Raw genomic sequence first — 13,667 nt, 5'->3', positions numbered from 1 at the left:
AAAAGAAGAAGAACAGATACATAGAGGAGCTGACATTTGCGACCCTTATCGTGGGCCACCTGCTGCTCTCACCACTGTCTGTGTGTGCTTCAGAGCCAGCTCCTCAAAGGCAGGGTGGCCGAAGGAGGGGGGACTGAGTGATGTGAGCAGAATGAGGTCTGTGGGCACAGGTGCTCAGGAGGGACGTGTGCTTTGGGGCCATTTAAAGCAAAGTCGAGGGAGGCACAGCCTTGGGCGAACACCTGGTTCTGCCACTTGCAGCTGGCAAATGCCGCCACTCCTCTGAGCTCCATTCCTTTGCAGCGAAAGGTGGATAATAAGGCGAAGGTTCCGTGAGAGGAGGCCCCTAAAGCCGTGGCCTGGGCCCACCATGAGCTCCTGTGGTTGTTAGGAGCTGGGAAGACCGAGGTCCGCCCTGAGCAGGTGTCTCCACTCCTTTTAGGTCACAGAACCCTTTGAGAACCTGAGCTGTGGATGCCCCAACTTTGTGGAGGCTGGCAGGCCTGAGAAGCCCCCCCTGGCTGTGGGGGAGCCCTGCTGCTGCCCAGTTCCCGTCATCATGCGGCGGTGAGAACCCAGCACAGGGCTCAAGACCACCCCCTCCCTGCAGCCTCATGTGGGGTGCTGAGCAGATGGGAGAGTCTCAGAGCCGCCCGGCACAGTGCAGGCGTCTCCAAGCGTCAGTTGCAAGAACGCGCTTCTCTGTGGCTCCAGCCACAGCCTTGGCCCTTTCCCGGCTTCAGTGTCCTTGTCTGGATCAGGGCCCTCAGTCCCGCTGGCTCCCTCCTTCCACACAGATCCCCACCCAGAACAGCTGCTCTCCTGCTGGGAGGGAGCCGGGTTTGGTGACACCCCGGGCTGAGGGAGGAGGTACCTGGGCCCAGTGCAGCTCTGCACACCATCCGCCTGGGCCCGGGGCACTCAGCACCTGGTGGGCTCCCGTTTCTTTTCCTGTGGAAGGCAGTGGGCAGCCAAGTTCCACCTTTCAGGCACCCTGCAGCCACAGGAAATGACCACTAGAGGGCAGAGGGGCCAACATCACTCCCTGCCAGCCTGCTGGGTGCGGTGGCCACCACCAGCCCCTAACCCCCCCCCTTCACTCCCACATCCCCCCCGCACCCCCCCTCGCCAGCAAGCCCCAACCCTTCAGCACGCCTTTTCCCAGGGGGTGCTGGGGTCCTCCCTTCCGGCCTCTCCCTTGGATCTTGGCCTTCCTGCCTCAGACAGCGCACAGGTGAGCCAGAGGGAAGCTCTGGACGGGCGTCACCTGTAGGACAAGGGATTGTTTCCAAGTCACGGAGAGCCTGACTGGGGCTCTGAGATGAGGCTTCATCCAAACATGGCCCATTTCCCCACCGTCACTTCCAGGAGCCCCTTGGGGCTGTGCCTCGAGACACCCGCAGGCTCCAAGCAAAGGCCTGTCCCAGCCACCAGCCTGGGAGACAGAGGGCCCCTGCCCTGCCCCAGGTTCCACCTGTCCCTCCTCAATCCTCGGGCCCAACTCTCCAGAATAAAAAGAAATCTCCAGCACCAGGGAGGGGAATCTGACAGCAATAAATTTATTAAGTATCCCCCCAAATATGAACACAAACAAGTTAAAAAAAACACACATGAGACGTCAGACCCAGAGCTGACAAAGCAGAGACAAACGAAACACAAAAATGGGAAGGACCTATGGAGGGAAGACAGAACGGAGTGCTGCAAATACGAAGGACAGACACTCGGGGGCCTAGGGTGATGTGCTGGGGGCGAGGCTGGGGCGGCGTCAGCGACTGTGTGGCTCTGGGGACAGCCTCTTGGCCCCGGTCCCCAGCTGCCTCACTTGGGGCCCTGGGCCTCTGACTCCTCCTCATCGTCTTCATACATCTCCCCCTCCTCCTCGGCCGTGGCGTCCTGGTACTGCTGGTACTCGGACACCAGGTCGTTCATGTTGCTCTCGGCCTCGGTGAACTCCATCTCGTCCATGCCCTCGCCCGTGTACCAGTGCAGGAAGGCCTTGCGCCGGAACATGGCCGTGAACTGCTCGGAGATGCGCTTGAACAGCTCCTGGATGGCCGTGCTGTTGCCGATGAAGGTGGAGGACATCTTGAGCCCCCGGGGCGGGATGTCGCACACGGCCACCTTCACGTTGTTGGGGATCCACTCCACGAAGTAGCTGCTGTTCTTGCTCTGAATGGCCAGCATCTGCTCGTCCACCTCCTTCATGGACATGCGGCCGCGGAAGATCGCGGCCACCGTCAGGTAGCGGCCGTGGCGGGGGTCGCAGGCGGCCATCATGTTCTTGGCGTCGAACATCTGCTGGGTGAGCTCGGGCACCGTCAGGGCCCGGTACTGCTGGCTGCCCCGGGCGGTGAGGGGGGCGAAGCCGGGCATGAAGAAGTGCAGGCGGGGGAAGGGCACCATGTTCACGGCCAGCTTGCGCAGGTCGGCGTTCAGCTGGCCGGGGAAGCGGAGGGAAGTGGTGACCCCACTCATGGTGGCCGACACCAGGTGGTTGAGGTCCCCGTAGGTGGGCGTGGCCAGCTTGAGGGTGCGGAAGCAGATGTCGTAGAGGGCCTCGTTGTCGATGCAGTAGGTCTCGTCCGTGTTCTCCACCAGCTGGTGGATGGACAGCGTGGCGTTGTAGGGCTCCACCACCGTGTCCGACACCTTGGGCGAGGGCACCACGCTGAAGGTGTTCATGATGCGGTCGGGGTACTCCTCCCGCACCTTGCTGATGAGCAGCGTGCCCATCCCGGACCCCGTGCCCCCGCCCAGCGAGTGGGTCAGCTGGAAGCCCTGCAGGCAGTCGCAGTTCTCACACTCCTTCCGCACCACGTCCAGGACGGAGTCCACCAGCTCGGCGCCCTCCGTGTAGTGACCCTTGGCCCAGTTGTTGCCGGCCCCGCTCTGACCTGTGGGGAGTCAGAAGGTGGCACGACAGGGTCAGCCTCCAGTGCCTGAGCGTCCCAACCCAAAGGGCAGCTGTGGCAGCCCTGTGCCTGCTTTCCCTCTACAAAGTGGGGGCCCACCCCTCCTCTCCCCGTGGCTCTCCCCACCAGCTGTGCTGTGTGGGGGTCCCTGCTGCCCGGCACCGTGTGAAGGGCTCTGGTCAGAAACTGAGAACCTGGAGATGCAGCTGCTCTGTCTCGCTTGGGGGTCCTGGGTGAACCCATCAGCCCCTCCCTCCAGCCCACCCACCCGCCTGGGCGGTGGGGGAAGCGTCAACTACAAGCCCAGAGTCCCTTGCAGCTCCAGGTCTGGATTGGACTGGTGCCCGTTGGTTGGGGGGCTAAGCTCTGGAAGGCAGAAGTGAGGGAGGCCCTGCCACCAGAGTCGAGGGCACAGGATCACCCCACCTCTGGGTCCCAGGGACACTGTGCTTGTGAGCTCCCGCCTCCGGGGCCACCAGCCCTTCAGGGTCCTGTCCACGTAGTTCTGTGTTGCACGAGCTCTAGTTGAAGTGCACAGTGTCTTCTGTTCCCTGCACAGAGCCCTCTCTCTGGGCCTCCAGTGCCAGCTGCAGAGTGGGGGTCGGCTCTGCCTGCGAGTGTGTGGAAGGGGGGGCTGTGCCCTTTCATTCCCGTTGACCTGGGTTTGCGGTGAAGGGTCTGCCTGATGGGAAACTTACCGAAGATGAAGTTGTCAGGCCTGAAGAGGTGCCCGAAGGCCCCAGACCGGACGCTGTCCATGGTTCCGGGCTCCAGGTCCACGAGGATGGCCCGAGGCACATATTTGTGAGCTGAGGGGAGAGGGTGATGGGCATCACCGAGGCTCAGGGCTCCTCCTTCCTCTAAATCCTGCCCCCCCCCCCTTAGACTCTGGGTCAGAGGGCTGGAACCAAGGGTGATATGGGGACTGGGGGACTGACGCTGGACGGCCCAGACCAAATTTCTCCAGTTCGACAGGACATCATCCCACATCAGCCCTGAGCATCCCCTGCCTGAGTCCTCCAGGTGACCCTGCTCTGGACCCTCAGGAGGACTCTGAGGGGACCTTCAGGTCCTGCCCAGACCTGTCTGCCCCCCTGGACTGTGCACATGTCTGTGGCCGAGGACGTTTGAATCTCACTGTGGTGAGTCCCAGCAATGGGAGGGCAGGTCCAGGGGGCCCCAGGGAGGGTGGGGTGCTCACAGGAGGCCTCGTTGTAGTAGACGCTGATGCGCTCCAACTGCAGGTCCGAGTCCCCCACATAGTTGCCACTGGGGTCTATTCCGTGCTCATCGCTGATGACCTCCCAGAACTGCAGGGGAAAGGGGGGTCAGCAGGGGCCATGGCAGGCTTGGCCCCAAAGCCTGCAACAGCCCCTGGGAGACTCTGGAGAGCCCGAAGCTCCGTTGTCTGTCAGGTAAGTGTGAAAAATGTCACGTCCACCATCTGCACGTCCCCGGTGGCCAGAGCCCTCAGAGAGGTTCGAGACTCAGCTGACACAGACCAGCTCTGCACCTGCTGACCAGAGTTAGTAATAAGCTCCCCCTTTGGGTGGTATTATTCCATTTTCAGACGAGGAGACTGAGGCACAGAAAGCGGACAGAGTCCAAGATGCTTGTGTCCTCAGGGCAGAAGATATCCAGCGACAGGGCCCAGCAGTGTCCGGAACACTGTCAGCCTTAGCCACAGGAAACACAGGGGCCCCTGTGGGGAGTGACGTGCCCAGGGTCGCCCAGCCTGTCCATCCACCGCTGGCACAGCCCTAGTTCCCAGGGCTCACACTCCCCCTTGGGCAGGAACCCACAGTGCTTCTCACACTCTGCTCCCCCTACTGCAGCAGGCAGGGGAGCAGCCCAGGACCCGGACTCAGAGCTGGACTGCCGTTTCCCAGCCATGTGACCTTGGGCAGGTCCTAAAGATGCTCTCTGCCTCAGTGTCCACATCTGTTTAATGGGTCTGATGATGAAAACAGGTCACTGTGAGAGCGGAGTGATCTGTGGGAGCAGGTGACGGTGTGTGGTGAGGCCTGAGTGCTGCGTGGAATTATGAGCACGTGGGTCTGCACAGGACAAATACCCCGCTGCACAGGGCTCTGCCCTCCCCCAGGGGCACTGCCAGTGGGCCCTGCATGCAGGAGGTCATATGCTATGGCCACTGGTCCAGTGCCCCTCCCTTTTGCTCCTCAGGGTTCCTTTCAGAAGCTGAATGGGTGTGAAGTCATCAAGAAACAACAGTCCCCTCCATAGGAGTCATGTACAGTGAGAAGGCTGTCCAGTTAAAAAATCAATTACAAATCAGTTTGCATGTGCTTACTAGTATCTATATTTAGATGCCTTGGACAGACGCACAGACACAGTGCCTGGGTTGGGGGAGAGACCTCTGATCACAGCATGCCCTTTGGTTCTTTTGTAGTTCTTTGTCACATGCACATGTTAACTTCACACACACACACAAATAATAATAATAAAGATTAAATTGTTTAAAAACTGGAAGAGTAGCCCTAGCCAGTGTTGCTCAGTGGATAGAGCGTTGGCCTGCCGACTGAAGAATCTCAGGTTCAATTACGGTCAAGGGCACATGCCCAGGTTGGGAGCTCAATCACCAATGGGGGCATGCAGGAGGCAGCCGATCAATAATTCTTTCTCTCATCATTGATGTCCCGCTCTCTCTCTCCCTCTCCCTTCTTCTCTGAAATCAATAAAAATATATTTAAAAAAACCTAAAAAGTATAAAGAGTGTCCTTATTGTAAAATGTATACAAGCATCTTGGCAATTCAGAGCGACTGTTATCAGAGGCGACCCCTTCCCCCTGTTGTGTACTTTTGTCACTGACAAGTTCTCTTCTTTTTACTTTGTGTGTGTGTTACTTTTGTAATTACCAATAGGCTGAGCCCAGGGCCCTGGTCCCCACAACCCTGAGACACCCCAAACCTTTGGCCTCAGGGGCACCTGCAGCTTCTGTAGAGGAGGGATGATTTCAACAGGGCAAATGGGAGGTCCAGTCACCAGGCCACCAACATATTGATGGTCTCCAGGAGGGAGTGGAGCAGAGTGGGGGTGGGTCCCAGGTCCAGCTAGTGTCTGCCAGTCATCCCACCTCTGGGGAGAGACCTTAGCTTTCTCAGCTGTGAAGCAGACACGATAATAGTACCCACACACAGGGGTTAGCACAAGGCCTGACAGAAAAGCATTCAGCAAACGCTGGCTTTGATGAGCTAAAAATGTCTTAGATGCTATTTAAATTGGTGAAACCATATGCATGGATAACTTAAATAAAAAGAAAACATAGTTTTGAAATATCCATATGCTTTGGAATACTGTGGCCCAGTAAAAGGTTGTCACTGGTGAGATCTCCAAAATATATCCTTGGGCCCTAGCCGGTTTGGCTCAGTGGATAGAGTATTGGCCTGCAGACCAAAGGGCGCGTCTCTCTCACATCCATGTTTCTCTCTGTCTTTCCCTCTCTCTTCCACTCTCTCTAAAAATCAATGGGAAAATATCCTCAGGTGAGGATTAACAAAAAAAGACATAGCCTTGGGGGAAAGGCACACTCAGAAGTAACAGAGTGTAAAAGGAAATCTCAGGTCAGATGCCATATTTTCCACAAAGATCTAGGTGCACAGATCAGGGCCTGGAACAATGACTCCCGCTGGAGGGGGACCTGGGGGGGTGCGGCGGTTACATGGGCACAGCCTTACCTGCAATGTTTCCATTTGTTAAGGGGGGAATATGTTAATAACTGCGTTTGTGATTAAAACTAATAGAGATTATAATTTAAAATATTAAATAGATCTAATTGGATTATGTAACATTTAATAAATAATAAAGTACAATTTTTACATTAAATAAGAAATAATTATGGTCACTACAGGTGAGAAAACGCCAGGTGGCCGCAGACCCCAGGGTCCAGGCCAAGCTCCTATTTCAGACCAGTTTTTGCCTGGAGTCTGGCCGGTCGCCCTGGGCCCGCGGCGCTGTCCGAGGTGCTGATCCTTTGCGCGCCGCTGAGGGGCTGGAGGCGGGCAGCACGGGGGCGGGGCGGGGTGGGGGGCGGCGAGGACTGGCCCATTCACCGGCTTTAAGCCCCTCCGAGACCCCAAACCTCCCCCCCACCCCCACCCCGCCCAACCAGCCCAACTGTAGCCTATCAAGGAGGCGCAGGGAAGGGGGCGGGACAAGGAAACGGGAAACCCCTCCTTTGGTTGGTTCTTGGGGCCCCACCCCTCCGCGGCCCCGCCCAGCGGCCTGCGGAGAAAAGGGCCCAGACAAAGGCTCCAGGGCGGCCCTGCCTCCCGAGGGGCGGAGGGAAGGGCCTCTGGCTTCTCGCCCCCGTTTTGGGGGGTCGGGTACCCCGAACATCCTGATGTAATAAATGCAAACTCCTGCCTCGTTCTGGGAGCGCGGCTTCCTCACCCTTGGGGAAGGGCCACACCCTGTCACCGCCCCCTGGAGGGGATTCGAGTAAAACTGACACGGAGCCCAGCATGTAGTGGTCCCAGCGATGATGCCTCATCACTACCTCAGGGGAGGCAGAGACCCCAGTCCCGGATCGCCCCGAATTCCCTCCATCCCCCCACTCCCTCCCCAGAGCCAGCAGCCTGATCCTGACTCCACTCAGGACGGTAGGCAGGAAAGGAGCCCCCAGGCCATCCCAGTCAGCAGCTGCCGGTGGTGGGCAGATGGGGGGACCTGGGGGAAGTGGGGGACCGGGGAGAAGTGGGGGACCTGGGAGAAGTGGAGGACCGGGGGACGGGGAGCGGGGGCTCTAAGCACTTTCTCCAGGGTTGGTCTCTGGAGACTTTCTAGGCAGGGAGGCGGCAGACCGAAAAGGAAGTAACAATTCCTCTCCCGCAAATGCACTTCTCTCTTGTTCGATGTGTTTAAAATGATCAGATATTAAATTTAAAACTAACACAAATTTAAAAATCAATGCGAAAGGAATGAAAAGTCATGAGCAAACGCTGTCTGCAGAGGACACTGTCGCCAGCAGCCGGCAGGTGCACCCCACCTTCCCCAGAGAGGAGGCTGTCCTGGCAGTGGAGGGAGGGGCATGGACCCCTCCCCCGCCCCCAGGCCCGGCGGGACTCAGGGCCGCTCCCCCCACCCCCGTGACCCCTGACCCCCTGAGGAGCAGATGTTCAGAGCGGGCCTGGACCTTGTGACTGCATTAAGGAGCCCCCGCCCCTCCCACCCGGTCCGGCAGCTGTCAAGACGGCCCCTGGAGCTCGGATTTGATTGGAGGCCACCATCCCCTCGGCCTCTCCTCCCCCAGCCCCGCCCCGGGCAGCACAGCTGTCTCCTCTGTGATTGGGAGTCTCGGATTCCGCCTCCGGACCGCATCCCAGGGCCTCCACCCTAGAGCCCAAGTTGCAATTTACATGTCAACCACGTGGGTGCCCAGCCCTGTAGAAATTAGCTTTTTGTTCTCGCCGTTTCCATGGCAACAGCCTCCAGAGTAAGCTTTTCCTGGGCCCCTTTCCCTCCAAGACCTGCCTCCAACCCCCGCCTCCTTGGGGAATCCGCTCGAAGACTTCCCCCGCTGGGTCCCTGGCCGTGGTCCTGACTAAGCCACGCTCCTCCCGCTCATGGTCCTGGGACCCGGGCGGGCATCGGGCTGCGCTCGCCGCCTGGGCCCCGCCCTGGGCCCCGCAGGGACTGAGCCGGGGGCGGCGGGGCTGGGTCTCGCCCAGGCGGGGTGACCTTGGGCCCGGGACGGCCTCCCGGGCTCGGGGACCTGACATCGCCTCCTGGGTGCTGCCATCCTCTCCCGCCTCAGTCCCCACATCGGAGAGGTGGGCTCACAATGGACGGGCCGGGCCGTGCGGCGCGGAGCTCCCCAGGCCCGGAGGCCGGCTTTGTTCCCACGTCCAACCCCCAGACGCGGCGGTGCCATCCCTCGGGGGTCGCCCCGGTGGGCTGAGCTGAGGGAGGGGCTGGTCCTGGACCAAGGTCACCACGAGTCGGGGCCCAACCCTCACCCAACAAAGAACAGGGTGGGGCCGGGCAGCCGAGGGGGATCGCAGCCAGATCCGGGGCACCCGGCGGCTCCAGCTGCTCGGAGGACCGCGCGTTCCGGGGGCGGGGGCGTCAGGACCTGGAAGGTGAGCCTCTCTCGTACCAGCCCACCCGCCGTCCAGCCCGGGCTGAGCGGCGACCCCCGTGAGGGCCACGCCCAGCTGCCTCCGCGGGGCCGGGGTGGAGGACGCGAGGCGGCGATGGCGCTGCGCTCAGCGAGGCCCTGGTGCCGCGGGGGTCCGGGAGCGCGCGGGGGCGTCAGGGCGGCCCGGCACTTTGTTCTCGGTTTTCAGGGGCGACTGCGGCTAGAGGTACGCGGTGCTCCCCGCTTCCCTCCCAGGGGCTCCCCGCTTCCCTCCCAGGGGCTGGCTCGGACGGGGACGCAGCAGGCGCGCGGGGCGGCGCGGCCTCACCTTGGCCCCGATCTGGTTGCCGCACTGGCCGGCCTGGATGTGCACGATCTCCCTCATGGCGGCGGCAGGCGACTGCGGGAAGCTGACGGGCCGGGCGGCTCGCCCGCCGCTCTTATAGGCCGGGCCCCGCCCGCCGCGCCCTCGGCGTCACCGCGCGGCCAATGGGGGCGCCGCCGCCGCTGCGGCACGGCCGCCGCCGCATCTGCACCGTCTCCGCGCGGCTGGCGCGGGGCTGGGGACCCGCTCACCCGAAAGGAGGGGCTGGCGGGCTCCAGGGAGGACAATAGAAGGCGCTGGGTCCTTGGACCCCGCCCCGCTCCCCCTCCGATCCACGGCTTTGCCAGGAAGGTCTCACCTCCCCACACCCGCTTAGGGACCGACCCATCTTCCCACCCCAATGGGTGAGGTGGACGCCTCCCCGCTTCTGTCTGTGCACGAGGGGCCGACCAGGTACTCTGAGCGCTTCTGGACCCCATAGGGGCTGGGATGGGGAGGGGGGGTGGGGGGCAGGTAAAGGCCCAACAGCCAGCGCAGGGCTGAGAAATCCGGAGTCGGAGTGGCTGTGGGTGTAGGAGTGCGGCGGCGGCGGCGGCGGCAGCGGCTGTGGCTGTGAGCTTCGCTGGCCCCTCTGCAGTGGGGGAGCCACCCCCTCCTCCCCCGCCGCTGCCGCAGATTACACACGGGCCTTGCTGCGTGCGCCCCACCCCCCACCCCCCGCAGGTAGCACTGCTCAGGGAATATTGTGCCGGGAACTGTCATGAGGACACACCAGGCGAGGGGCCGACAGAGTGGGGTGTGCAGTCCTTTCTTACTCCCTGATGTCACCTGTGGGGCCACGTGGGGCCAAGGCAGTGGGGGGAGGGGCGCGTGTAGGAGCTGTGTGTGCACCAGGTGCAGGTTCCTACGGGGAAAACTGGGGAAGGAGCCCCTCCCCTGAACACAGACACCTCCACACAACACACACAGACCCACGGCTTCCTGTTCTTCGGGGCTCAGACACCACGTGAAGACGCCTTAGAACAGGTCCTTCTGATGTTTCAGGGACAAATCCTCCAGGAGGGCACCCAGTCGGCTGAGCGAGCTTGCGGGCACACCTGTGTCCCAAGTGTGTGCCAGGAGGCCCTGGCGGGGTGTGGCCATGTCCAGGCCCCTCTCTCCGCCCTCCCTAGTTTGGCAAGCCTAGAAGTGGGTCTTTTGTTCTCAAGAGAAGCCCCTCCCCCACAGTGTCCATGAGGTGGCTTCCTGTGGTTGGCTTCTGGCCACTGGGGCTCCGCCCTGTCCCCATTCAGGGGGTCCTTGGTGAGCATTTGGCTCTTCCTTGGAGCCAGCTGTGCCTCCCTGTCTGAGCAGCAGAAGCTTTGCAGCATCCCGTAGGTCAGGACCCGTCACCGGCTGGCCTCCCTGTGGAATGGCATCGGACCAGGCTGGCTCCTCCTCCATCCCCAGAGGCTGACTCACCATCCTGTCCATTTTCCAGCAAAGGCTGGGCCTGCCGGGAACCAGTTCCCAGCACCAAGGCCAACAGTCAGGGCTGGAGCTGCCAGCACGGGTGAGGTGGGGACTGGTCAGGCGGCTGCAGACGCACCTAGAACTACCTGGGAGTTGGCTGATGCCATCACTTTCACCTCCATTGAGCCTGTACCAGGAATAGGGCTGACTGCATGCTCAGCGTCTGGAGGAACCAGTGGCTCCCCAGAAAGAGGCCCAGGGTTTTAGCACAGGGAGGACCCAAGGGCCCTCACCACCGTGTAGCAAGGGCCACCCTAGATACCAATCCCAGGGACACCGCCTGCAACCACTGGACAGCCTCGCCCCATTCTGGGCGGCCTTGCCTCAAATATCTGCCAGGGCTGGAAGTGCTGGAGGAACGAGAACCCCAGTCCTGATCCACCCTGCACCTTGGACCCCCTGGGGTGACCCAGAGCAGGTGAGGCCTGCTGTGCTCTGAACAAGGTCACAGTGGGTCACGGAGGTCCTGCTTCTGCTGCAGCTGAGGGCAGCCTGGACCATTCAGCCTCCTCTCCATGGAGGTGCCCGGGGGCAGGACTCCGCCCTCCGGCTGCCTGGGGCCGGGTTCGAAGACACGGAGGCAGACACAGCATCAGAGCAGGTGCAACTGGGCTGGGGCTTCAGGCATGCTGGGTCCTCCGGGGCTTCTGGAATATTCCCCTCCCCCTTCATCACTCCCACCAGGCCCCTCCACGGCTCCTCCACCCTCAAGCTTCAAGCGCCTTTGGAATGAGCCAGTGTAGATGGCAATGGAGCTGCTCCAAGCACACCATTTATTCCCAGACGCTTCCCGGCCCTGTGACCCTGGGTGCTGGTCACTGATTCGAACTAACGGCTGTGCCCGGCCTGAGCAGGCAGTGGCAGGCACCATCTGAGGGGCATGTGTGGTGCAAACAAATGGGCCGAGCCCCCGGCTCTCCAGCACCATGAGCCCGAGAAGAGATCAGCCCCATGCCCACTACGGCTCCTGCGGACACGTCTCTCTGCCGGGGACAAGACCTCACTCCTTCCCTGTGAGGCTGGGTCCCGCTCATTACAGTCCCTTCTCCTGAGGTCCTCATTGAGAGAGCGGCGCTCTGCCAGCCCGTGGACTTCACCTCCCCATGGGCGGGGGCACAGTGGGTCCTCGCCTATCTCTGGGTGCAGGTGGATGTCCCCCCGAGTGGGCTATGTCTGTCCAGGAGCCCAGGCCTGCCCTGTGCCTGTGGCCCCATCTCCCCAGCCTCCTGCATCCCCCACAACTCCTAGAGATTTTCTGCTGATGCCTCTCTGGCCCAGAGGGTCCGTGCGCCCACACCTTCGGAGATCATCTAGTCCGTCCTTTCTGGCAAGTGACTGCACCCCCTCTGCCCAGCACCTGGCCTGAGCCCTCAGGCACCTCCCTCACCAGGAGCACTGCAGCACCTCTTGCAGCGTCTTCCGGAGCTCCGGGCTCCGGAAGGCATAGATGAGCGGGTCCACGATGGTGTTGCAGATGATAAGGGCCAGGAAGAGGTTGAAGTTTCTGAAGATGCAGTGGCAGGTGGGGTGTTGAGGACAGAGGACGATGAGCAAGAGGTGCAGGAAGAAGGGGCCCCAGCAGAGGAAGAAGATGCCCAGCAGGGTGGTGAGAGTGGCAGCCCCTTTGAGGCCGAAGCCCTGGGGGGCAGGGCGCTGCCTCTTGTGCAGCCGGGCGATGCCGCGGGTGTGCTGGCACGCCTGCACCAGCATGCGGACGTACAGCACCGCCATGAGCACCAGCAGGGCCACAAAGAAGCTGACCAGACAGAGCAGGACGGCCGTGTGGTCGTAGTAGGCGATGAAGAGGGTGCTGGAGACGACGCTGGCCACCCAGATGCCCGCGATGGCCCGCCACACCCGGGGCAGCGTCACGATGCTGTGGTAGCGCAGCGCGTAGAAGATGGAGATGTACCGGTCCACGGCGATGGCGGCCAGGAAGCAGAGGCTGGACACCATGGAGCCACAGATGAACACGTCCAGGACATCATCCAGCTGCTGCACCGCGGTGGCCTGGGCAGCCAGCGCGCCCGCCTCCAGCAGCAGCACAACGGCTGTGCCCAGCACGTTGCTCACGCTCACCAGCAGGTCCGATACGGCCAGGCAGCAGATGAAGAAGTACATGGGCGAGTGCAGGTTGCGGTTCTTGGAGATGGCGGCCACCACCAGCACGTTCTCCACCAGGCTGACCAGCCCCAGGCTGAGGAAGAGCCCGTTGGGAATGGACACCTCCAGGCACCAGGTGCCCGTCTGGTTGGGGGCCAGCCCGAGGTGGGGGGTGGCTGGGGAGGTGGAGTTGAGGATGCCCAGCAGCCTCCTCTGGGGGCCCTGTGCCAGCATAGTCCCCCCAGGAAGCAGGAAGGGGCCTCCCGCGACGGGCATCCGCTCAGCTCATGGTGTCCCCAGTGGGGCCCTATGCACCCCCGGGGCCCTCTCACACTCACCCTCTCCCTGGCTGGACAGATGCTAGCCCAGGTGCCCCCGCTTCTCGACCAATCTGGTCACTTCCCAGCCAGGACCCCAAGCTCCGCAGCACCAGCCCTCTGGCCCACTCCCCACCGCTCCCCGGGGTGTGGTCGCTCAGGCCTCACATTGCTTTGCCTCCTGCCTCCCAGGCCAGGCAGGACTGCGGTCCAGGAAGAAGGGAGCCTTTCTCTACACGCTTCACATCGTCTGCTCAGCCCCTCCTCCTGAGGGGTGCCACATGATGGGCGTGTGCCCAGGGATTCATCAGAGAGCACCCTGGGCACCCCTGCTGCCACCAGGCGGCGTGCCTGGACCCAGGGCCGTCCTGCTTCCCAGGCCCCAACTCCGGGCACAGCC

At 61.8% G+C, this 13,667-nt stretch overlaps 1 protein-coding gene across 1 annotated transcript; it reads right to left on the bottom strand.

The window, feature by feature from the left end:
* Window positions 1–1,538: 1,538 nt before the first annotated feature.
* LOC132216290 (tubulin beta-3 chain) lies at window positions 1,539–13,387 on the bottom strand. The gene is made up of 5 exons (XM_059665456.1): window positions 12,233–13,387; window positions 9,339–9,478; window positions 4,114–4,222; window positions 3,611–3,721; window positions 1,539–2,894 (listed from the first exon to the last, which is right to left on the bottom strand). Exons 1-5 carry the CDS (start codon window positions 13,224–13,226, stop codon window positions 1,819–1,821), a joined length of 2,430 nt encoding a protein of 809 aa, XP_059521439.1. The 5' UTR covers window positions 13,227–13,387; the 3' UTR covers window positions 1,539–1,818.
* Between the last annotated feature and the right edge of the window lie 280 nt (window positions 13,388–13,667).

The sequence above is a fragment of the Myotis daubentonii genome, chromosome 15 (assembly GCF_963259705.1).
Source record: "Myotis daubentonii chromosome 15, mMyoDau2.1, whole genome shotgun sequence".
Classification (NCBI taxonomy): domain Eukaryota; kingdom Metazoa; phylum Chordata; class Mammalia; order Chiroptera; family Vespertilionidae; genus Myotis; species Myotis daubentonii.
This window is presented reverse-complemented; position numbering and strand designations above follow the sequence as displayed.